The sequence below is a fragment of the Rosa chinensis genome, chromosome 4 (assembly GCF_002994745.2).
Source record: "Rosa chinensis cultivar Old Blush chromosome 4, RchiOBHm-V2, whole genome shotgun sequence".
Classification (NCBI taxonomy): domain Eukaryota; kingdom Viridiplantae; phylum Streptophyta; class Magnoliopsida; order Rosales; family Rosaceae; genus Rosa; species Rosa chinensis.
The window spans coordinates 59,856,256-59,882,267 of record NC_037091.1 but is presented as its reverse complement, the minus strand read 5'-3'; the positions used below and the strand labels follow the sequence as shown (position 1 = coordinate 59,882,267).

At 37.6% G+C, this 26,012-nt stretch overlaps 2 protein-coding genes and 1 long non-coding RNA gene across 3 annotated transcripts; 2 read left to right on the top strand and 1 right to left on the bottom strand.

The window, feature by feature from the left end:
• Nucleotides 1–1,860: 1,860 nt before the first annotated feature.
• LOC112199680 (protein FAR-RED IMPAIRED RESPONSE 1-like) lies at nt 1,861–3,804 on the bottom strand. Its single transcript, XM_040518818.1, has 4 exons — nt 3,610–3,804; nt 3,151–3,324; nt 1,961–2,941; nt 1,861–1,878 (listed from the first exon to the last, which is right to left on the bottom strand). The coding sequence occupies exons 1-4, from the start codon at nt 3,802–3,804 to the stop codon at nt 1,861–1,863; spliced, it is 1,368 nt and encodes a 455-aa protein (XP_040374752.1).
• A 1,319-nt stretch (nt 3,805–5,123) lies between these two features.
• Nucleotides 5,124–6,568, top strand: LOC112198375 (trans-resveratrol di-O-methyltransferase). Its single transcript, XM_024339487.2, has 2 exons — nt 5,124–5,922; nt 6,039–6,568. The coding sequence occupies exons 1-2, from the start codon at nt 5,155–5,157 to the stop codon at nt 6,348–6,350; spliced, it is 1,080 nt and encodes a 359-aa protein (XP_024195255.1). The 5' UTR covers nt 5,124–5,154; the 3' UTR covers nt 6,351–6,568.
• A 9,008-nt stretch (nt 6,569–15,576) lies between these two features.
• Nucleotides 15,577–18,371, top strand: LOC112198382. Its single transcript, XR_002935964.2, has 6 exons — nt 15,577–15,965; nt 16,795–16,865; nt 17,063–17,133; nt 17,308–17,385; nt 17,728–17,823; nt 17,990–18,371. It is a non-coding gene; the product is annotated as an uncharacterized LOC112198382 (long non-coding RNA).
• Nucleotides 18,372–26,012: the final 7,641 nt, after the last annotated feature.

Sequence of the window (26,012 nt, the reverse complement as noted above, 5' to 3'; positions counted from 1 at the left end):
TAAACATGTTTGCAATGTTTTGATCGTAAATAGTGACATGTTCAGTTTTGAGAGAGCTTATAGTTATGTAAAAGTCATTTATTTGTTAGAAGCACATGAAATTTCAATAGAGCTTTTAGGATATTGATCTAGTGTGTGTGATTTTTCAGGTTTTGTATTTGTAAGGTGATTTCAGGTTGGCTATTGGCTTGTTGCTGTTATTGGTGAATATTGTTATGAATTTTGTGATGTGTTTGATTCTTCAAGTTTGGGATGCACCGGCAGTGAGTGACGATTGTATTTGAGGGAGGTGGATTGGTTGGTTGCTGCATAATGTATTGGCTATGGGATAGGAAAACTATGGTCATTGGTGGAATGTTTGTAGTAGTAAACACTAAATGTAATGTGAATGTAATGTGCATTTTCTGGAATCACAGAGCTTTGCTCTTGCTAAGCTATTTCTCATTTGTTGTACTCTACAGAATTATAGAAGGAATGAAATGACTTTAGTCTTTGTATATTGTATCCGATTGACAAATGTTGCATATTAAGTCATTTTGCTCCAGATTTGAACTTTTGATGCCATGGTTTTGAGTCTAACATTGTATATTAGGTCATTTTGCTCCACATTTTGAGTCAATATGCAATGTTAAAGTCATTTTGCTCCGCATTTTGAGTCAATACGTAATGTTAAAGTTTTGCTCCAGATTGGAACATTTTGAGTCTAACATTGCATATTAAGTCATTCCACACCTCATTTTCTGGAATCATTGCAAGTCATCTGGAATCATTACAAATCAGCAACAATTGAGTATCCACAATTGAAACCATTACATAATGAATTCACTATGATCCTCACTCTACCATATAATCTTGAAATGATCCAAAATGTCTTCCAAAACCTGCAGAATCAAAGAGACCACCAAAACACCGCATTGCCATAATCTGATCAGTGCATCCAAAACCTGCAGAATCAAACAGACTCAATAAACTCAAAACCAAACTTGTAAATGAAGATCACAATAGCTGTTTCTCAACAAACTGAAAACCAATCACAATAGGTATTTCTCAACAAATCAAACACCAAGCACAGTAGCTATTTCTCAACAAACTCAAAACCAATCAACAAATGTTATTTCTGAACAAATCAAACACAAGCACTGCAGCTATTTCTCAAGAAACTCAAAACCAAAACCAATAGATCCTAGAAACTGAAAACTCAAAACCAAAACCAAAATCAAACACAAGCACAGTAGCAATATCCCTAGAAACTGAAAACTGAAAACCAATACCTATTTCTCAACAAATCAAACACAAGCACAGTAGCTGTTTCTCAACAAATTCAAAAAATGTTTTTTTCTGAACAAATCAAACACAAGCACAGTAGCAATATCCCTTAAACTGACCAAATCAGATGCAAAATCCAAAAAAATACCAAATACAGAAAACTCAAAGCTTACCTTAAAGAGCATGTTTTCTGGTAGTGAACTGACATGTTTGAGACATTATTCTGCCAAATGAGATGATGAACAACTATCCTCATCCATACTAGTGGAACTAGAATCTCCATTTTCATCAATAGCAGGTCTACATAAATAAGCAAAAATAAAGTCATCAATATCAATCGATAAAAATGTTTCCATGAACAATAATATCAAACACAAGTATCTTACCTTCCATGAAGTGTTGAACAATTTCTTTTGTCATGTGACTGACCAAATAGTCCACATCCATGGCATTGCCTACCTTGACTGGCATTTACCTTAACTTTCCTCTTCTCTTTTCCTTTCTTCAACCTTCCCCCACACCTTTTTGCTCTCACTTGATGTGGTTCATTAAAAACATGCCGAATAGTAGCATTGTTGGTCTCGGTCTCCAAATCTACTGCAGTTTGTCCACCTTCATTACTAATTAATGGTTTAATATTCTCCAAAAAAGCATCCAATGCTTCCATAAACAGCTTGGCAGCCTCATCACTCACCATAACCTTATCAATTGCATATGTAGCATGCTGGAATAGTTTAGTCCTCCTTACAAGTAAAGCTTTGTTATCTTTTATCTCCATTCCATTATAATCTAACACAACTCTATGTCTTGCAGCTTTAGTCCATCTCTTCAAGATGTACTGAATAGGCAATTTATTAACTTCTTGGATCTTAATCAAATATGCCAAAACATGCCGACATGGGAAACCTTGACTGTCAAACGTTCTATAGCTGCATGATGCAAAATCAGATTTCTTTTCATAAGTAAGTTCACGAGACTTACAAGTATCAATATTCTTTCGTATAACCTTAAACTGTTCTTGAGTGACATTTTCAAACACAAGTTCAAGTTTATATTTGAAGCTCTCTCTCAACTGTTCTTGAACTTCATAAAATAGTTTATGTGTATAAACCTTGGCTATATGATCTTCTATGTCAAAGGACATGACAGTTTTTGCCTTCTCATCAATATTAATATGATCATCCTCTAACTCATAATGTCGTTGGTGAAGAAGTCCCCTCTTAAACTGAACCATAAATTCCACCAATGAATTCCACTTAGAATCATAATTCTTGAAGAAAGAATGTTGACTCTCTGGTCTTTGACTACTTGACATTCCAGCTGAGAAAACATGATTGACATATGCTGGTATCCATGATGAACGGATTTCGTATATCGACTCCAGCCACTTGTTATCACTCAACCCACTATTCTCAATAATTTCAATCCATCTTGAGTCAAACTCCTCTCTACTACTTGAATTCCATATGCAGCTATGAAAGTCTTGGTAGGAATCCCGATATTTAATCGCATCTAGCTTCTCAAAAAAATTATTAAGAATGTGCCAACTGCAATATCTATGAAATGTTTGTGGGAGTGCTTCTGAAATGGCTTTAGTCATAGCAGGATCTTGGTCGGTAATGATCATCTTGGGGGCATTTTCTGGTGCATCTCTTGGAATAGCATTTAGAAATTCCTTGAATAACCAAACAAAAGTATCGGCTGTCCATCATTCAAGAATGCACAAGCAAAGATGATTGTCTGCCCATGATTGCTAACACCAGTGAATGGTGCAAAAATCATTCCATATCGATTTGTGTTGTATGTAGTATCAAAGATAACTACATCTCCATAAAAGCTATAAGCTGGTCTTGAAATTAAGTCAGCCTAAAAGCACTGTGTTACTCTGTTTTCCTCATCTCCATCCATTGTATAGACAAAAGAAGAATCTTTTTCTTTCTCATTCTCAAAATGCATGTACAGTAGATCTCCATTACGCCCCTTCTTCTCTTCACGACAAGTTCTTCCATAATTATATAGATCACGCTGTATAAAACCAATATTTGGAATGCCACCTGCCTGAACACCAAAGAATTCAAACTGTTTATGTTTCTCCACATTCACCAAACTTAGTTGCTGTGATAGAACTGTGTTAACTTCTGAAACACGACGGTGAGATCTCAACAAATGTACTCTAGGCGGGCTTGTTAATGGATGGTTGTGAGCCTCAACAAATATAGAGATTGCATATCTTCCAGACTCCTTCTTTCTCATAACTGCAATTCTCGCTTTACAACCCACTTTTGGTAATCCTCTCTTACGCTTTTCTCCTTCAACTTTGGAATCTCCTTACTTATAGCAGACATACTCCTTCCTTATAAGTTGTTTCTTATCTTTGCTAGTCGCACTAGAATGACTTCTAATACTAAACCCTGCTTCTTTTGCATATCTATTGTAGAAAGCAGCAACATCATCTATTGTTTCAAACTCTTGGTATAATTTAGGCATCAACTTTGCCTTTACTTGAGGAATATAAACTTGATCATCCTCTGACTCCATTTATTTGAAACTGAAAAGCACACATAAGATCAACAATCGAAACAAAAACCAAACCCAGAAACAGAAAGAAGAAAAGTCCCAAAATATGGAAACCCTAAAAACCCTAGATTTTGTAATTGGAAATCAAACAAATCAGAAAAGAGAGAGAATCCATACTGTAGATGTGTTTCTCTGCTTCCAAGTCTGCAACTTTTGGCTCGAAAACTCCAAGAGATGTCGGGACCATAAGAAAGATGCAATTTTCATGAGAGAAAGGAAAAAAGAAAGCTTCGGTTGCAACAATCGTGCAACCTGAGTTCTCTTTCTAGTATTTGGAGACAAGATGAGAAGAGATTGTGGAGAACTGATCGAACCAGATGCAGAGACTTCAATACAACCAAAGTGGAGGGTCTACAGTTGATCGTTGTGGAACATATTAGTTCGACCCGCGTTTTGGTTTTCAAGGAGATTGATCTGAGCCGTTGCATTTCATTTAAAGAAATGGACGGCTGTGCTTGACCCATCTGCAAATTAACTATAGCAAGGATGTCCTCTTTGGAACCTCTCTCTCTCTCTCTCTCTCTCTCTCTCTCTCTCTCTCTCTCTCTCTCTCTCTCTCTCTCTCTCTCTCTCTCTCTCTCTCTCTCTCTCTCTCTCTCTCTCTCTCTCTCTCTCTCTCTCTCTATATATATATATATATATATATAAGAACTTAAACTAATGTTATGAGGGGAAATTATAACATGATACACGTGGTGGTTCAGGATAATGTTTTCAGCTCATATGACTTCCAGCCTCTCCAATACAAGTCAAACTCACATCGACTTACCACGGGGATTTTTCACTTTCATCCATTCAGAATTACCATTGTTGACGCACATGACGCCGTCAACTGCATCACTCTTCTTCTTTTTTGCCCTCCAGAATTCGAACGCTTAGTCCAGAAGGCGCGACGCCTCCTTGGATCCACTTTGGTACATTCATGTCCGCATGTCAGAATATTTATCTTATTTTACTCCATGCTAAATCTACATAATTTGGCAGTAGTGCTTTATACATATCTTGAAGATTGAGTATCCAAAAGTTATCAATATTTAATTAGATGCATGGATTCTGAATCAATAATTCCTACTTTAGTAGTTGGATTAGAAGATAGACAATCCAAGTTTTCAATATTTATTTAGAATCCAATGCATAATATGAAATGCTTGTATATCTTGAAATGCGAAACACGTGCATGCTTTTATTAAATTTGAAATCCTCAATTTTGGCAATAGGCTCCTCCGGTCCTCCCTTTATCATCAACATGCAACTATAAGTAGAACTGCACGTCCATATGTTTTGACAATAATATAGCGAAATCAAACTGACATGGATTTAGCTATTAATAATAGTAGTTCTCGTGAGCTTCTTCAAGCTCAAGTCCATGTTTGGAATCACATATTGAAGTTCATAAACTCCATGGCACTAAAATGTGCAATTCAGTTAGGCATCCCAGATATCATTCACAACCATGGCCAACCCATTACCCTCTCCAACCTTATTTCTAGACTCAATGTCCACCCTTCTAAATCTCGCTTCATCTATCGCCTCATGCGCATTTTAGTCCAATCTGGATTTTTTGTCAAACATAACGACGTTCATCAAGAAGTAGTCTATTCCCTGACACCATCTTCCGAGCTTCTCCTCAATGACCAGCCTTTGAAAATGACACCGTTCTTGCTTCTCCTACTCGACCCAATGTTGATTGCCCCGTTGCACTTGTTGGGCTCGTGGTTCCGAAAACACGGATCCACCCCATTTGAGATGACATATGATATGTCGTTCTTCGATTTGGGGGCTCATGAACCAAGGTTTGGTAGCATGTTTGACGAAGCAATGGTTGCCGACTCGGAGCTTGTTTCGAGGGTGGTGATTAAAGAGTGTCAAGGAGTGTTTGAGGGTTTGAATTCAATTGTTGATGTCGGAGGTGGTAGAGGAACTATGGCTTTTGCCATTGCCAATGCATTTCCACACATAAAATGCACTGTATTGGATCTCCCACATGTCATTGATAACTTGAAAGGGACCAACAACTTGGATTTTGTTGTCGGAGACATGTTTGAGAAAATACCCCCAGCAAATGCAATTTTACTCAAGGTATGTATTTTATATATATTCAAATGGATTTTTTTGTTTTCAATAACTTTTGTGCTTCATAGTTCATACATGTGTTACTAATGAATTATTAATTTTTGGATGATTTATATGAGTAGTGGATTCTGCATGACTGGAATGATGAAGAAAGCGTGAAGATATTGAAGAGGTGTAGAGAAGCAATTTCGATCAGCAAAAGTGACAGAGGAAAGGTTATCATTATAGACATCGTTGTAACCGTAGATAACAAGGAGATGAATAACAGGGCAACTGAAACACAACTGTTATGGGACATGTTGATGATGGTGAATCTCACTGGAAGAGAACGCACTGAAAAAGAGTGGGAGAAGCTGTTTGTGGCTGCAGGATTCACTTACTATAAGATTTCACATACACTGGGAGTTAGGTCTCTTATTGAGGTTTACCTTTGAAAGTATATAACAAGGGGATGAGTGAGCTATGTGAAATTTGCATTCCATTTTATGTTAGTAGTACTTTCTATTAATAAGAAAAATTTGGACACCTTTTGGAATAAAAGCAACACTCTGGATTATGAGCTGGCCACAAGAAGTTGGATGGGGTATAGAATAAATTCAAATTTATTTATGCATGATTAATGTAAAGAATGCTCTATGGATGAGATGTAAAATTGTCCTCGTTATAATGTCTTCAATTTCGAGCTCCTGTAATTAAATTAAATTTAATTATTAAGGATGAGTAATGCATGTAAATACAAGGGACAATGATAAAAGAGATCATTTTAAAGTACTTTATGATAATCCAGACACCACAAATATCCTCCTGATAATTAAAGTCAGCTATTAACAACCTACCACTAGAGTTAAACTTAATTACAAAAGCTGCCACCGCTGGCTCTCTCTCCCTCCCTTCCGTTAATATGTTATCCGTTCAGATTCAACCCTTTACCAAAATCTCTCTCTCTCTCTCTCTCTCTCTCTCTCTCTCTCTCTCTCTCTCTCTCTCTCTCTCTCTCTCTCTCTCTCTCTCTCTCTCTCTCTCTCTCTCTCTCTCCCCACAAACCCTTACCATCCCAACCTCCTTGACCGCAACTCCTTGAGACCTTCCTTGACTTCTCCGACTCGCCGCCCTTCACCATCGATCTCTCCTTCGAGTGGATCCTCGACTCCCGTAACTCCGACACCGATCAGATCAAGCTCATTGATCACGCCCTGCAGTTGAGATCAGTGCTCCTCGAGGCCGGTAAGATCTCGGCGAGACGACGAGCCTCCAAGCATAACTCCATCTCCTGGGCTCTCCCTCTCGACCTCACCATCAAGGTAAGCCCAGGTTTTATTGTTGAAGTAAAAAAAACAAAGGAAATCTGACATCACGAAAACAAAGGAAATCTGGGCTGATATGTACTTGGCTTAAGTATGTAGAACATTTGATTATATATATATATATATATATATATATATGTGAGTATCGGACAAAAGATAACATGGCTTCTATGTTCAAATGAGTTTTTTTTCTTATTGTGCTTTAGGTGACTTCCTTTCTAATAATGTGGGATGATTTGATTGCAGTTTAAGCAGTAGAGGAGTTTATGAGTGCAATGGACGAGCAAGGAGGGCAAAAGAGTTAGTAGCAAACAAGAACAACATGAGATACAGACCCCAATCATATAATCAAGGATCGTTGAAATGGAAATTGGGGACTTCTTATCATTCATTGTTTCATTGAAATTTATTATAAAAAATATTAAGATTCAAACACGTGTAATTATAGAGTATCTCCTCCTTTCCAATTCATAATCCAAACACCAGATTATTGGTGCCTTAGTTCTTCTTTGTAGTGAGTGTGAAGTATTTTGCTGTTGTATTAATTCTTGATTAGTTGTGTTGTAATACTACCACAAGTCATTGTTATACACATGTCAGTGGCCAAGTCACATTGTATGTCATTGGTCATGTCACCGGCCAGTGTAGTTATTAGTCAGGCCAGGTCCCTAGTTTGTGAGGTTACTGGTCAGGTCCCTGTTAACCTCAAGGCACTGGTTATGTCATTGGCCAAGTTACTGGTCAGGTTACAGTTTGTAAGGTTATACACATGTCACTGACCAAGTAACTGTCAAGTCACTGACCAAGTAACTGTCAAGTCACTGTCAAGTCACTGACCAAGTCACTGTCAAGTCACTGTTATACACGTCATTGGCTAGGCCAGGTCCTTAGTTTGTAAGGTTATTGGTCAGGTCACTGTTAACCTCAAGGCACTGATTATGTCATTGGCCAAGTTACCAGGTTACAGTTTTTAAGGTTATATACATGTCACTGACCAAGTCACTGTCATATTGCATGTCATTGCCTAAGTCACTGACTATGTCACTGGCTAAGTCAGTGGCCATGTCCAATGTTGATCAAGTCACTGACCAAGTAACTGTCAAGTCACTGACCGAGTAACTGTCAAGTCACTGTTATACACGTCATTGGCTAGGCCAGGTCCTTAGTTTGTAAGGTTATTGGCCAGGTCACTGTTAACCTCAAGGCACTGATTATATCATTGGCCAAGTTACCAGGTTACAGTTTTTAAGGTTATATACATGTCACTGACCAAGTCACTGTCATATTGCATGTCATTGCCTAAGTCACTGACTATGTCACTGGCTAAGTCAGTGGCCATGTCCAATGTTGATCAAGTCACTGACCAAGTAACTGTCAAGTCACTGACCAAGTCACTGTTATACACGTCATTGGCTAGGCCAGGTCCTTAGTTTGTAAGGTTATTGGCCAGGTCACTGTTAACCTCAAGGCACTGATTATATCATTGGCCAAGTTACCAGGTTACAGTTTTTAAGGTTATATACATGTCACTGACCAAGTCACTGTCATATTGCATGTCATTGCCTAAGTCACTGACTATGTCACTGGCTAAGTCAGTGGCCATGTCCAATGTTGATCAAGTCACTGACCAAGTAACTGTCAAGTCACTGACCAAGTAACTGTCAAGTCACTGTTATACACGTCATTGGCTAGGCCAAGTCCTTAGTTTGTAAGGTTATTGGCCAGGTCACTGTTAACCTCAAGGCACTGATTATGTCATTGGCCAAGTTACCAGGTTACAGTTTTTAAGGTTATATACATGTCACTGACCAAGTCACTGTCATATTGCATGTCATTGCCTAAGTCACTGACTATGTCACTGGCTAAGTCAGTGGCCATGTCCAATGTTGATCAAGTCACTGACCAAGTAACTGTCAAGTCACTGACCGAGTAACTGTCAAGTCACTGTTATACACGTCATTGGCTAGGCCAGGTCCTTAGTTTGTAAGGTTATTGGCCAGGTCACTGTTAACCTCAAGGCACTGATTATGTCATTGGCCAAGTTACCAGGTTACAGTTTTTAAGGTTATATACATGTCACTAACCAAGTCACTGTCATATTGCATGTCATTGCCTAAGTCACTATATCATCGACAATAATGGCTTGGCTCCAGAAGTGACAATATCATCGACACTCATAGCAACCTGAGAATTGAAGTTGATCAGTACAGAAATCAAAACACGTACACAACTACATGACTCATCTTGGGTATTAGTATTACCAAATAAATACCAATGGTCTCATGAATTATGCAAAACGCTAACTTCATGGTGACATAAATCATTAAATCCTTTGTATGAATTCCAAAAAGGAAAAGGTTTGTTTCATTTGAAACCTGGGGATGTCTAGTTTTGAAATGCTGGTTCCTCCAAGCATGATTGAATAGGAAGCTAGTAAAAGAAATACCAAGAACATGACAGTGCTGCTGTCTAAAACAAAAATCATGCAACAGACCTGTAACTTTGAAAAATCATAACTAATTCTAGAAAAATCTTTTTCCAGAGATTCGAATTTTTAAATGATCTTTAAGATGTCTACTGCAACTTTTATGAAGACACCAACTTCAAATACCCAACCAAAATGTACAGTTTTCAGTAAAAAGGCAACTGTATCAAAAGCCCAGAAACACAATTTCAGATTTGCAGATCTTTGTTCTACCTTGAATTTAGCCAATGAATTGTAAATATAAGAGCTGGAACATAATGAAACAAATCAAAGAACATAGAATCAATTAAAAGACATAACAGAATCAATGAACATAGCATGGATTATGGAAAAAAAAAAATTTATAATACAACAAACACAATTATATGGATTATAGTACAAACTTTCTTGATAGTTCATTATTCCCACATGACTCATCTTAGTTCCCACACCATCAATACCAACCAAAGATATGAGTCACTTATTCACCATATAACTTGATCATCCCAAGAACAAGCTCCAGCTTACAGAGAACCACAACTGTTACTAATTGCATACACGCATAATCAATACCAATGGTCTCATGAATTCCAATATCAAATGCAAGCTACATTTAATGGGAATTTAATTTATATCATGCATGTTAAAGCTTGATTTGTTTAATTTGAGATGTTTCCGTTTGATTTGCAGGATCAAAACACACTTACATGAAAGTTAATTCTTCTCTCATATCACTATGAAAGCTCTAGCGAGGTTAATTTTTCAACTTCGATTGTAAGCAAGTCTCTGATTCCGCTTAAATCCCAACCAGTACAAATTGAAGCAAGCAAGCAAGCTAGTGCAGAAATTAGTGGTACTAGTTCATCATCACATATCAAGTCTGAATGATGCATACATATAAAAATTGGAACAGAATGAGAAGTGTTGGATTCAATTAAGCGATTCGATTACTCTGGTCATAGGGATTCCTTTGTTGATCGCCATGTACGGCTACAAAATCCCGGAGTCCGGCAGCCTTATGGTCCAGGTCATCGTGCTCCAGTGCATCATTTGGTATACTGCTCTGTTGCTCTTCCTCTTCGAGTACCGCGACGGCAAGCTGCTAATAATGGAGCAGTTCCCGGAGACCGCAACCTTCATCGTCTCCTTCAAGGTCGACGCCGGATCAACCTGAACGATCTGGAGCAATCCGATTACCGGCGAGTCGGTCCCGATACTGTAGAAGCAGATATCGACTTCGCCGCGGTGATGAAAACGAAGAGATCGAAGTAAGCTCTGGTGCAGGCGAGGTCTGTGTCTGTGTGGAAAAGGAAGAAGAGAGAGAGAGAGAGAGAGAGAGAGAGAGAGAGAGAGAGAGAGAGAGAGAGAGAGAGAGAGAGAGAGAGCTCCTATCAAGATCGAATCAAGCTTTTAGGTTTTGGAATTTCTGATCAAAATGGGAGGTCAAATTTGAATGCACGGTTATAAACGTGTATTAAGCTTAAGGGTAGAATGGGAATCAAAAAAATTAAAAACTGACCTTTTTTAACATCACTTTATTATTAATAAGGACTAAATTAATATTACTAACAATTTATAATGGACCTTTTTATCAAGTGGGAAACTAGGTGACCTTTTTATCATTTCACAATCTAATGTGACCTTTTCCATCATTTCCTTTAAATACAAACATTAAAAACCGGCCTCAAAAGATTCCCGGAATGTTCTGACTTAGCTTTCTTGTTTAAGATTACGGAAAGGGCAATGATATAGGGCCTCAATGAGGCCTAAGATTTGTGGCCTCAAATTCTAGGTGTCATGCCATGTAAGTAAATACAAATTTTATTTTCAATTCCACATAATAAATCTTGTCACGTCATACTATTGCAACACCAATTTTACCCTTTTATATTTCTTTCTAGATGTTAGGGGATGAATCAATTACATTGATGAATTAAATTAGGTGACAAAAAAAAAAGATAAGCTATTAATTATGTATTAATTTAAGAGATATGTCTACAAATTCTTTGAAAAATATTTTTCTTCATTTAATTAAATTCTTTCCTATAAATTTTCTTTCCAAATAGCATCAATATAGTCACGAAATAGGCATTAACTTTTCTTTTCAAATATTGATTAATTTCATCAAAAAAAAAATAGCATTAATAAATTGAATTTGGAAAATACATATGTCTAAATTAAAAGGTAAGAAAAAATTCCAGCCATTAATTATCATCTACAAATCTAAATATAAGGGAAAAAACAATAATAAACTCAAATATAACATGTAAACCCGCTACATAAAGAGAGGAAAAAATGAACAAAAGAATATATATAATCATATGAATATGTATTTTTCACATTATATTTTCAAAATTTACAAGCCCAACAAATGTTAAATTCATATACATATGTTATGCAAATTTATTGATCGAGTGTACGTGCAAATTTATTGACTAAATTACATGAATTTTTTTCTATTCTTGATTGAAGAAAAAAATTGTTGTTTAAATCTAAGCATGAGTGTAATGAAAAGAAAAAAAAATAAAAAAAAAACCAAAATATTTTTTTTAGAAGAAAGCTAAAATATATATATTTTGTTTTGAAAAGAAGCCAAAATAACTTAGATTCATTAGATTTTGGAAGGATAATATGATATTTTTTTCAAGAATTACATGTCATGATTTGACAAATTGGTGATGTGTATAGGTGACATGGCATGACATCTAAGATTGAGACCACAAATCTTAAGCCTCATTGAGGCCACAAATCATTTTCCTTACGGAAATTAGTTTAATTTGATTAGTTTAAAATACAACAATGACATTTGAAATATTCTAAGCCGGACTAAGGGTATAGAATCCAAAAGGAGAAACAAAAATCAACACACAGTATTAGGATTAAAGTAGAGTCGATAACTAGCTAGCTAGTTCACACGAAAATCCTATAAATTATTACTCTTTGAATCAATTAACCTTCCATCAAGCACGTTCAAAGTGATGAGTCTTCCTTATCTATTCACCATCTTCTTCCTTAATCCGTTGGTGACAAAGTGACCCATCAAACCTCAAGAAAACAGTTAAAATGTATGTGACAAGGCCTCTGTCTATGTATATGTGGTCTCCGGAGTTCCTGTTCTTACCAACCCGAGGGACCAGAATACCAAGCCCGGACGGACCAAATTCTGGTTATCTTGTACTCCAAGATGAAGAATCAATCCAAACCTTGTGTTTTAGAATGTAATGATGCGGGAAACGTAAACACGATAGCAAGAGCCTCCGTCAAACGTCGAAAGCCATATGAGATTAACTAAAATTTACTAGTAATTACGGGCACAACCGTAAGAAACATAGAGAAACTTCTCAAATATTTGGTTTTTTTTTTTATTGATAACTTGAATCAAAATTATAATCTAAGAGGTGTCTTATATAGGGGCACATAGCATAAACCTAATACAACTAGAAAACAAAAAAAAAATTATTATAGACTAAAACTAAGAAACCTAATTAAACATTATTAAATAAAAATTGAAAATAAAATTCTAGATACTCAAGAATATTACGCAAATATGTATTTGGAATCCTAACCAAGATTTTGCTCGAGAATCCCAATATATCCAAAAGAGTAATTTATGATTGATTATATCATTAAGCAGCCTATTTGAATACCAATTTCCAATATTCAAATTATTCTTCTTAATGTGAAGATACTTCTTTCTTTTTGAGATTCTTTGTTGAAAGTGGTTAAAATCTGGATATATAACTCTGGACTCGGTTACCTCTAGCTACACACATTCTAGCCGGTTGAACTACTTCTCCTCAATTTGCTTACTGCCCCTAGTTGTGCTTCACACGTCTCAAGTCGTCAATCTTCAAAACTTGATTGTGCTTGAACCTTAGCTTAACTCATAGGACTTCCAAGACATAAGAATGATGTGAATGATGTATGAATGAATTCTTGATTCACTAATTCACTTAGACATGGAACAAATGAATTACTGATCAAACAAGCTTTGCCTTTATGAAACAAAGAAACTTTTCTATCATGCAAAGTGCAACCCAATGCAACCTAATGCAAAACCTATATATGCATCAAGAGTGGACTTCCCCTAAAACAATTAGGGTGTGATAAAGACTAATAAAAGTAAATTGATATCTAATAGGAATCAGATTTCCTAAAAGATAAGACAATGATTTTATACTAAATAAAACATATATATGCTTTAATCAGTACACGACTAAATTAGTAAATTAGTGACGTAAAAATTGAAATCAAATCTCGATGATGGTTTCCTTTAAAAACATGACACATATCCTTTAAAAACATGACACATAGATAATGTACATAGAAGGAATACTAAACAGACGACCTCAAGATTGAAGCATACCTAACAATACTGGAACTTAATTATGCACAATGTAATGAATGAACCTTACCAAGGGTGGGAATGGGGTGGGTTTAAAAAAAAAAAAAAAACCTTACCAAAAACTTCCATACTAGTCAGTAAGATCTTGTCTTGCGTTACATGCGTTGAACTTCAATTCCAATTGTTAAGATCATTCTTCTCACACACACTCTTAAGCTAGAACTCTCTAGTTTTGTATAAAGGGAATGCCAACATACAAGTTCCTATACTAACATTGGCGGTAGTGAACTTCTCCCTTGGATAGTCGTCTGCTAAGGAGCGGGCGATACCCACTCTGAAACCAAATGATGCGGGAAGCGTGAACATGATAACAAGAGACTCCGTCAAGCGACAAAAGCCATATGAGATGAATTAGAATCCACTAGCAATTACGGACACAGTTGTAAGAAACATAGAGAAATTTCTTGAATATTTGATTTTTTTATATTGATAACTTGAATCAAAATTACAATCTAAGAGGTGCATTATATATTATATAGGGCACATAGCATAAACCTAATACAACTAGAAAACAAAAAGAACAATTTATTATAGACTAAAACTAAGAAACCTAATTAAACATCATTAAATAAAAATCAGAAATAGAATCCAGGATACTAAAGAATATTACACAAATATGTATTTGGAATCCCAATCAAGATTTTGCTCTAGAATCCCGATATATCCAAAAGAGTAATTTATTATTAATTTCATCATTAAGAAGCCTATTTGAATATCGATTTCCAATATTCAAATCATTTTTCTTAATGTAAAGACATTTCTTTCTTTTTAAGATTCTTTATTGAAATTGGCTAAAATCTCGTCCTACATCAGCAAACATATTGATATTAAGCAGCTGCCTTTCACTCAGACCATGGACTTAACCGTTGGATATACCGAAGATATTAACGACGAGGTTACCTTCATTCTAGTGCTTGATCAGCCCTTATCTTCCAATACATACTATGTGATACGCCGTAGTGGGAGGCACAGAAGGTACAATATTTTTCGTGCATGTTCATCTCTTCATGCCCCTTGCTCTCTTTAATTTGGCTTAATTATTACTTATAAACAATTTATTTTCAGGGAAGCATCACTACAACAAATTTCCCCATTAGCACCCTTTTTTTAGCCACTAAAAAGTCATCAGTCCCAAAATGAATAGTTTAGCACTGATATAAAACATCAGTGAAATTTTTTTCCCTCTCACTGATCATCAGTGTCTAATTTATACAATACATATAAGTAATTAATTATTTAATTACTATGTCACTGTTAATGGTGTCAACAAGAAATACTATTCTTACTTTAAAGCATTGTTTATCTCTTCAGCTATTTTTCATACTATTGCAGAGCCACCAATTCTAATTATAGCCGTCGGATTAGTGATGGAAGAGCTAATCTGACGATGAGAAAAAACTTCATTCAATATACCCCCTTCAGAGTTCATTTAGATCTGGAAGTTTCTCCCCTCATCTCTCTCTCTCTCTCTCTCTCTCTCTCTCTCTCTCTCTCTCTCTCTCTCTCTCTCTCTCTCTCTCGACCTAAACAAGATCTAGTTTTTTCTCCCCTCCTAATTTTCGATCTCTCTCCTCTCTAGTGTTTTCAATCTTCTGCGTGACTTCTTTCAATTGTGATGTGGCCAGGGAGGCCACGAAGTTCTTGACTTGGAGGAAGCAGTTCAAGCACGGCCACGGCGACTTCAAACCTAATGTCAACAATGCTCTCAAGATGTTCTTGAAGGCTGCCGAGCTTAGGTCCACGAAGGCGATGGTCGATGCCGGACTCATATTCTGGGAGAGAGGCGACAAGGTTAAGGCGTTTGGGTTGTACCGGGAAGCTGCCGAGGCCGGTGACCGGAATGCGCAGGGCAATTTGGGAATGTGGTATTTGCAAGGTATTACAACTCCTTCTTACTTTTGCCTTGGTTGGAAAGTTTGATTCTTGAGCAATCAGTGTGCATATTGTTCCAAATTGTAGTGTGATTATCACCTAGAAAACTTAGCTGCTATAGTTTGGATTAAACACATGCAGAGCGAGTTGTTGAAAGTTGTTATGTTGATTCTAATGATTAGGGTAACATCTAGAAACATAGTACAGTCAGTACTCAGCAGGGCTAAATTTCTTTCTATTGTTTGGTTTTAAAAATGCTAGGCAGAGTTGTTAAATAGCTAATGCCGTAAGAATTTACGGGGCTTCCCTTATCTATGTGCATAACTTTGATCAAATTTAGTACAGTTTTAGGATTTTCCATTGCCAAAGCCTACAGAAGCACTTTGCAGATGGATTCGTTCATGTTTCTGTAGAAGTTCTTATTTGGTTTAGGGCACAGTTTTGCTGCAATAGTGAAAAGCAACTTCCTCTTTTTTTGGTTTAGTTCTTAGTTGCATCAGGTATGTTTAAATGATAAGTGTTTCTAGGTTTAGTACTACTGAGCTCCTTTTAATTTGTTTGGGCTATTAACATATGTCCAACAATTGTATTGCCGCAGCAGTGAGTCCTGCATCTCCACGGCAAGAAAGGTTCAATCTTTATGAGTTTTATTCAATTTTTGCTTCACAATGGCTTCCGCTCACACTGAAATTAGTGTAGGGCTTTTTCTGGCTTTTGTTCATTGGGTCTAGAAATGTATGAAGATGTGATTTTTTTAAGGGTTTGGGTCATATTCTTTGTTATTGAAGAAAAGTAAAAGCTTATGGAGGGTAACTTTGTTCTATTTTTTGCAGAATAAATTTTTGGTGTGTTGAAGTGAAATAGCTTTCGCTACGTACGTTTGAGAACATGGAGTATGGAGAAGGTTTGTTTATTTGTTAGTTTTTTTTGTTTTTTTGTTTTTTTTGTTTTTTAAACTTTGTTGTTACTTGTGTCTATATATGATTTCTACATTTTGCTGGCTGCAGGGTAGTATTTATGTTTCTTCAAGTTTAATACTTCTCAAAAGCCTTTGTTTTCTGTTCTTCAGGGTTTATACTTATAGTTTTCTTTACAAAACAGAATACATGAAACCTGATACAGAGACATAATTGGGTGATCCAAGCATATTCCAGAGCTGAATCTTATGATAGGTAGTGTTGTTTCAATTTTTTTTTGGTGTGTTTTATACTGTGTTCTTTCAATTTTTCTTTTCTGATAATGTGGATTTTTGACAAATTAGTTGTTGTTTCAAGTTCAAGATTCAATTTTCTTTGGATTCTATTATGATACTGGTCATTCCCTCATTGTTTTAAAATGATATGTAGAGTGCAAGATGTTGCTGAGTTACTTGGCATGATGGTTGAAGACCACAAGCGGTTGCAGCCTAATGTGAAAACCTATGCGTAAGTACTTATGTAAATGTTAATGGTGTTTTCTTTTCCTTTTTTCCTTTTTTGTCTAAAACATTTTAAATTGTCACACTCCATTCTAGTTCACAGTGAGTCCTCTTGACATTGTTCTGAATTCATCTTTACCAGGGATGACCTTGGCCTTCTATTGAAGGGAATTCGTCCCAATTAATTTTAATCAAATCCCTCTTCACTTTCCAAACTATCACCTTCTGAGATAATTAGATATGTACTTCACTTTGGAACTTTTCAGTTAGAGAGTTCTAACCTACTAAAGACTTTTTAGTACATCAATCTTGGAGTTTTAAGACAGACCCAAATTCCACCTTCTTGCAGGATTTTGAGCAGAAAGTATCAAACACTGGTGAGCTCAAGGGTTGAACCTTTGCAAGAGGAAGCTGAACTTGGACATGAGATTGATTACATGGCCAGGTCTGTATTGGTTAATGTGCTTTGCTTTGCTTTGTTATGTTTCATTTTTTCTTTCAGTTTCATGAAATGTGTAATTATGATCGAACCCACACTGCAACTTCAGAAAGCACACAAGTACATATATAATTTTGTTATTGTGTTGTTGACCGATTTGTTAATCAATCAGGTACATTGCAGAGGGAGGGCTTACTGTTGAAAGCAAGCGATGGGTGCCTCGAAGAGGGAAAACTCCACAGAAATATGTAGATGTAGCTGAGTCAAATTGTTATTTTTTTTTAATATATCCCCAAGTTTTGCCACTGATGTTGGTGCCATTGAGAACACACTGATACAATAACAGTGGGAGAGAAAAAGGTTATGTTGCATTGGGTTTTGGTATGCCACTGTTGTTTTAACAGTGTGGATTGTCCCAATAGCACCTCTAATAGAGGGGACTGATATCTCATTAGTGGCTGCATAGTGGCTAATGGCATTAGCCACTATTATCAGTGTGCTTTGTCCCAATAGGGACTGATTCAACTCAGTGTGATTTGGGGAAATTTGTAGTAGTGCATGCACAAGTTGGAAGAACCCTAGCCTTTTCCCCAAGAACTATATTAATGAGGTTGAACCAAAAGCATTAGATCGATCCCTCAGATGTTTATCAGCATATGGAGATTATGTATCGCAACGTTTGCGTGAGATGGGTGACTTTACTGCCAAGTCAGTTGCTTCAGATGGTATTCCTCCTCGCTTCTTGAGGGAGAAAGGGTGGAGGGTGTACATGAGAACACCCTATAATTATGAATTAGGTGAAGCCCTCAAGGGCTTCACTCTTCACTGCGGTTGCGCCTTCCACGGTTCGATGGTGATGGATCTCTATCTAATTTTATTTTTTATTATTTATTTTTGAACATATTCAGTTTGTTATTCAATCTTGTAACAAACAACAAATAAGATTAGGATTAGCTATCTTAACCTATTGCAAATCCAATCCTATTCAGACAAGTAAACCAATCCAATCCTTTCATGGTTGTTGAGAATCGGTCAATATGTGTTGAGAACCACAAATAAGCACAGCACACCAAGAGAAACAACCACAAAGATATGAGCACAAGAACACAGATTTAAGGTGGTTCAGTAAAACCTTTAATTGCCTACGTCCACTGGGCAGAAAAACGATCTTCCACAATATTTATAATGGGTTCATCCAAAAATAATAACAAAGACTCTCTCTTCTCTTCCTATCTCTCTCTTCTTTGCCCTCTCTCACTCTCTAACTCCGAGAATGGAATATACTTTGCTCTCTGTCTTTGTGATGAAAAACCTAGAGCAAAACCCCTCCTTATATAGCCATAAGGATATCAGCTTTCTTCACCGATTAGGAAACTTATTCCTATTGGTGGTAGACGATTATACCTTCTCCTTCTCTGTAATCAACAAGGATTACAGGTGATCCTACATCAATACGGATTTTTCTTCCTTATTGGAACTCCATTCATCAGTAGGAATCCAAAACCTACTGGGTAAACAATTCTCATACTCTAAGACAATTGTCTTAGGAAAGACTCATGGGCTGAAAACCCAACAATGGTTACCAAACGTGGCCGTAATGTCTTCCATTATTGAGTTCTTGACATTGAAGTTGAATGATGCATACAGGCAAACATTAAACTTGACGACTTTTTCCATCATACAGTGATTGAGAATATATAAGAAGGAGAGGATCCTCTCCTAAGCTAGTATTTTACTTGAGCAACCTAAGCTTTCAAGGAGATAAAGACATGTGGCTATTATTAGATCTAATGTTGGTTTTCATTTTGTTTCTAAAGTTCACTTTTCCTTTACCATTGCCAATCTGCCTCTCTCTCTCTCTCTATATATATATATATATATATATATATATATATATATATATATATATATATATCCAGCGCACTCTTCCAGTTCTTCATCCTCCACCCATTAAACATGTCTTTCTGTTTCAATTTAAGAAAATAACACCAACTCCATTGAAAATCAAGAGCACACCGGAGCTGGTTTGGTTCGTCTGGGTTGATTAGGTCTCAGATTGTGATGAAGACGACGAGCCACAAGAGTAGCCAAATCGAAAGATGATGGGAAGTTAGTAGAAGCCAAAGGCTTAACTATCTATAAAATAAGAGAGGAAAACATGTCCATTTCCATAAGTCTGTGGAGATTGGAAGGATAAGGCAAGAATGGAGTCCTTGACCACAGATTTAGAAGACTTATTTGAAAACTCCGAAACAGGACACTATTACTACTACTTGCTAATTATTTCATCTTCATTATTAATTTAATTAAAACCCAGATCGACTTCTTCTTCTTCATCATTATCGCTTGGATATCTGAACCCTCCCCCAACTTTTTGAGCGAGACCCAGATCAATTTTGCAGCCAAGTAAGAATACCTGGTTGTGAATTCCATTTCTTTTCAGTGTTTGTGCTTGACCTAGTTGAGAAAGTCATCGTCTTTATTGGATTCTAGCAACACCCATTTCGTCTGGCATGGATTTATAACTTTTGTGGTGTGCTGAAGAGGTTGAGATTGAATTGTTATTACTAGAGATATATATATATATATATATATATATATATATATTTAAATGAGTACTAGATATATATTTGATGTGATAAATTTTTGTTTGTTTGTTTGAGTAGATGAAAATTCTATCAATAACCAAACAGATTACAAAGCATTGGATCCATAGTTACGGGACCATCAACATAAGTGACTTCCATGAACCAAAGAGGCTCAACCCCTAACCAAATTTTACGCCCATACTAGCGAGCTACAATGAGTATCAACCAAACCTATACCAATACAACCCAGCCACCAACATTACGCAATAATATGTCATTGCGCTGAATCCCTTTGGAGCTTCAACGCCTTGTCACGTCGTAGCTATCCCCTACACTAGGCAGACTGCCACAAAACGATCCCAGACCAAAGCGGAGGCAAATCCCATTTGAGATCTCTACAGCCTCGATCCAATCTGAATCGCCACAGCCACAACCCACGTAGGATCGATGACGCCAGAAACCACCATTGGAAAGCCGAAGTCCGTCGCTGCTGCACCACTGCCTCCGCCCCAGATTTGAGAAAGACGGATCGAGTTCGATTCGTGCAGCCCGAAATAGGAGAAACATCCAGTCAAATAAGATAGTATTGAGAGAATGAATTTCCTGGTGATTATTACACCCATTCTGTGGTGTATATAAACATATTACAATCATACTACAGCGTACTACAACTATTGTGTACTATTGTACTACACAACATATACAAGGTAAGTAGTTACAACAATATATTCCCTTGTAATCTATTCCTAATAGGGGATATAGACTCACACTAACACTCCCCCTCAAGTTGGCGCATATACATCAACCATGCCCAACTTGCTTAGTGAGTCATAAAACGCCTTCTTGGAAACTCCTTTGGTAAGTACATCAGCAAGTTGCTCTTCAGTTAGAACAAAAGGAAAGCTAATAATTTTGGCATCTAGCTTCTCTTTTATAAAGTGACGATCAACCTCCACATGCTTAGTACGATCATGCTGTACTGGATTCTGTGATATGTCAATAGCTGCCTTGTTGTCACAATATAACTGGATGGAATTTTTGAGTTTGAAACCCAGATCACGTAAAAGATTTCTTAAGACTAAAAGAAATCCTTCTGATAGCCTCCGTAGCCAACAAACACACACTTAAGGGCTCGGGCATCCAACTTAGACCGCTGATTCTTGGGGACATGGACAAAAGCAACATAACCAAATACATGAGCGGGAAGATTATGAAATGATGGTAAGGAGACATGAGAGGCGAGGACCTCAAATGGAATTTTGCCCTGAAGGACACTGGATGGAAGACGATTGATAAGATGAGAGGAAGCATGTATAGCATCGCCCCAAAGATAGTTAGGCATATGAGCACTAAAAATAAGGGCACGAGCCATATCAAGTAAATGTCGGTTTTTCCGTTCGGACACTCCATTCTGTTATGGTGTTTGTGGACACATGGTTTGGTGAACAATCCCATGGTTTTGAAAAAATTCTTGGAACACATGGTTAACATACTCCCCCCCCCCCCCCCCATTGTCAGAATGAAGGACTTTAATGGTGCTATGATATTGTGTTTGAACAAGATTATGAAATGTTTGAAAGGCAGGAAAGACTTCATCTTTGGTTTTAAGAAGAGCAACCCATGACAATCTCGTACAATCATCAATAAACAACACAAAGTATCGCATACCCGATACAGTAGGCTCTCTAGAAGGTCCCCAAACATCAGAATGAATCAACTCAAAAGGAATAACACTTTTATTAGAAAGACTAGGAGAATAAGTAGCACGATGACTCTTGGCCAAAACACATGTTTCACAATGTAAAACTGACTCATCCACACCAATAAACAGAGTAGGCATGGTTTTTTTCATAAGACTAAAAGATGGATGCCCTAAACGGCGATACCACAACCAAATTTCACTTAGCTTATCAGAAGTCGAAGTCAAAGGGGCTCGGGACTGTACCCCTGGTTTCTCTCCTGCGTATGTCTGATCCAGATGGAACAACCTGCCCCTCAGATACCCCTGACCGACTATCTCCCTGGTGAGAAGATCCTGAAAAATCACATACATAGGATAAAAGGTTGCAGAGTTTAGACTCAGTGTTCAATTGTGGGACAGATATCAAGTGATGAGATAAGTCAGGCACATATAACACATTATGGAGTTCTAAAGTGGGGGTAATACGCACTGACCCTGACCCTGACACAGGAAAAGCCTCACCGTTGGCATTGGTTACATAGGATACTGGTGGGGAAGACAATGAAGTAAAATATGATTTGTCATAAGTCATATAATCAGAGGCACCAGAATCAATAATCCATGTATCAGAACCAACAAAGTTAGAAACCTTTAAAGCCATACCACTTTTACCTCGACCAGCTATAGAGGCTGTAGAAGTAGTTCCACCGGCTGTATGATGATCTTGGCCAGCCACTCCATAGAAATCTGGTTCTTGAACCAATTGAACAGCAGCTGCTTTTGCCTTAGGACGATAACCTTGCCTTTTAGGTTTGAGGTGCGGATTCAGTTTCCGGCAAGTCTCTCAAATATGCCCAACATCGGTGCAATAAGAACACTGAGGACGAGGGCGATTAGCATAGCCGGGCGGAGGTCCTTGCTGATGAACTGGGACTGATCTCTGCTGCTGAAGAAAAGGTGCTGATGCCTGAATAGCGAGGCTGGATACTTCAACTTGTGCCTGTTTGAGACTTTCTTGCTGAGACTCATCCTTACGAATGTATGTAAAAGCTGTGGTCAAGCTAGGAGGATCTGGCATTCTAAGCAATTCTCCTTTGGCACTGTTATGTTTGGTATCAAGTCCTCGCAAGAATGCATGAACCCACTCAAGTTCCTTTTCTTTCTGGTACCATGAAATATCCTCCTGGTTCTTGATCTTACAAGGACGCTTCTGATCAATTTCAGCCCATACATTCTTCAGCTTGGTAAAAAACACTAACACTGGTTGCTCGTTCTGTTGCATTCCTGCAGCTATGCACATTAATTCATGAACCTGTATAAAATCAGACTCATTTGTATAGAGATCTCCCAGTGTCTTCCATAACGCCTCAGCAGTTTCACATTCCTCTACCATCTGTAGCACATCATCAGTCATGGCACGAAATAGAACCGACATTACAAACCCATCATCATCTTCCCACTTAGCATAGGCCTCCTTATCATCTTCACTAGGAGCCTTGATTGTTCCAGTCACATGCCCCATTTTGTGTATCCCACGGAGATAAACAGACATAATCTTCTTCCATGTTCGGAAATTGGTACCAGTGAGTTTGGTACCCCCAAAAGAACCACCTTCTGAGCTCTTGACAGAGACTTCAACCCTCTGGACCTCATTGGTCTTAGAACTTTGACTTTCACTGTCAGCACCAACCATTGCAATAATACAATAGAAAAATATACGAATATCAAAGTACGCAGCGGAAATAAACAAATAGTAACAGTTTTTTTTTTTGGAACCTGACTGAGTTTGACTGAGTGCACGGGTTGACTGAGTTTGACCGAGTGAGAGAGTTGGAAAGGACGTCGACTGTAGCAGGTGACTGGAGAAGAGGGGCGACGCCGATCGGAACGGGGGACTCCGGCAGTCAGGACCGCAACTGGACTGGGCTACTACTGGAGTGCAATGCTGCTACTAGGCTGTGACGATTTGGACTGATACGCCGATCGAAGGTTAGTGCCGGCGAAGACGAAGCCGATCTGGATTGACTGAAGATGAGACGAAGTCGATCGGAGATGAGGCCAACCGGACTGACTGAAGACGAGACATAACCGGTCTAAAGAAGCACCGGATTTGACCCGGCTCGATGGACTGGTGCTGGTATGGAAGCACGGACTGGTGCTGGTATGGAAGTCTGGAACAGAAGACGAGTCTGATCTTGGGATAGATGAAGGACGACGTCATTTGGAGTGAAACAGACAGACAAGAAGCCGATCTGGAAAGATGAAGGCTGCCTTCAGTTGGAGAAGAAACCCTAACAACTGGGGTTCTAAAAAGGATTTTCCTCTAATTAAGAGAAAAATAAAGGAAAAATAAAGAGACAAAGTCCTTTTTCGGATCTTTGCTCTGATACCAAGTCAAATAAATCAGTATTGAGAGAATGAATTTCCTGATGATTATTACACCCATTCTGTGGTGTATATAAACATATTACAATCGTACTACAGCGTACTACAACTATTGTGTACTATTGTACTACACAACATATACAAGGTAAGTAGTTACAACAATATATTCCCTTGTAATCACTTCCTAATAGGAAACACAGACTCACACTAACACATGCATCCACTCTCCCTGGACCACACCGCAGCCCTGAAAGCCCACTCCATCTCCACATCATTAATCCTCTCCCGGGCCGGAACGCAGCAGCGAGACCGCCGGCCCTGTTTGGCCTGGAGAGAACACACACCGTCGGGTTTTTCTCTTTTACCTAGGCGCGTGAGGCGCGTTCTCTTCTAATTAACCCCTAAACTTGATGTGATAAATAAGAGAGTTAGAGACATGGAGTTGTCAAGAGTTTGGAAGATGATGAGAAAGAATAGAGAAGGACAAAAATTTGAATGGGTATTATTGTAAAATTCATAACATAAAGAGATATGAACCATTAGATATGACTTTGGCCACGTATCTTCATCTTCTTAAAAGTTTAGGTAGCTTAGGTAAAATACTAGCTTAGGAGGGATCCACTCCCTATATATGAACCTTCCTGGCTCTGACTTGCCCTGTTCTTAAAATATCAGTTGAATTTGATTTGATAATATAAGTAAATGAGACTGGCCGGCTAAAGGCACTTAATTTATATCGACTCTGTGGCGCGCCCTTGGGTAACCTCAATCCCAAAAGACAAACAAACATCAAGACGTGACATGTCAATATCTGATTAAGGGATGATAAACAATTACGCGTAGAGAATATGATTAGAGGAATATGCATGAAGATTATGAACTTCAGAAATGTGGTCATGAATTCTATCGCAACGAAATACTATAAATTAGTACTATATATATGTATTCAAGTAAATCATCAAGCCAATTTAAAGTGAATGCTCTTTCATTTCTATCCACCTCTTCTTCCTCGGTCCATTGGGAAAAAACTACCTCAACGAACAAAGATGTATGTGACAAGGCCTCTGTCTATGTATAAATAAAAGGTCTCCTGAATCACTGTCAGCGCCAACCCCGGAAGGGCCAAATTCCGGTTATCTTGTGCTCCATGATGAAGAATCGGATGAGAGTCATGAGACTACGTGTTTTGGATGTTGCGAAGATACTGACGTGAAAGACTTGCCTTTCCCTCAGAACAAGGATCTCTCAGTTGGATATTCGTCAGATAATGATGATGTTGCCTTCATTCCCGTTCTTGATAAGCCTTTATCTGCCAATACATACCATGTGGTACGCCGGAATGGGAAACACAGAGGGATAATATAGTACTTTTCATATTAGTTTCCATATATATATAGTCATGTAACATTGTTAAGCAAATTGATTTGCAGGGAAGTGTGAACAAATTCAAAGGAAGAGAACATGGTAGATATTGGCTGGTTTGGCAAAACTGTCTTCGATCGATATAAAACCAAAGCCATTGGATCCATCAGACATATATC

Bases quoted from the DNA above. Each gene is read 5' to 3' on its own strand.
- LOC112199680 (XM_040518818.1), bottom strand. From the start codon at position 3,804: ATGGAGTCAGAGGATGATCAAGTTTATATTCCTCAAGTAAAGGCAAAG. The intron at 3,325-3,609 runs GTCTGCTATAAG...TTTGGTGTTCAG, and splicing joins AACTTATAAGGAAGGAGTAT to GCAGGTGGCATTCCAAATAT. The intron at 2,942-3,150 runs GTAACACAGTGC...TGGTTATTCAAG, and splicing joins ATGGAGATGAGGAAAACAGA to GAATTTCTAAATGCTATTCC.
- LOC112198375 (XM_024339487.2), top strand. From the start codon at position 5,155: ATGGATTTAGCTATTAATAATAGTAGTTCTCGTGAGCTTCTTCAAGCT. The intron at 5,923-6,038 runs GTATGTATTTTA...TTATATGAGTAG, and splicing joins CAAATGCAATTTTACTCAAG to TGGATTCTGCATGACTGGAA.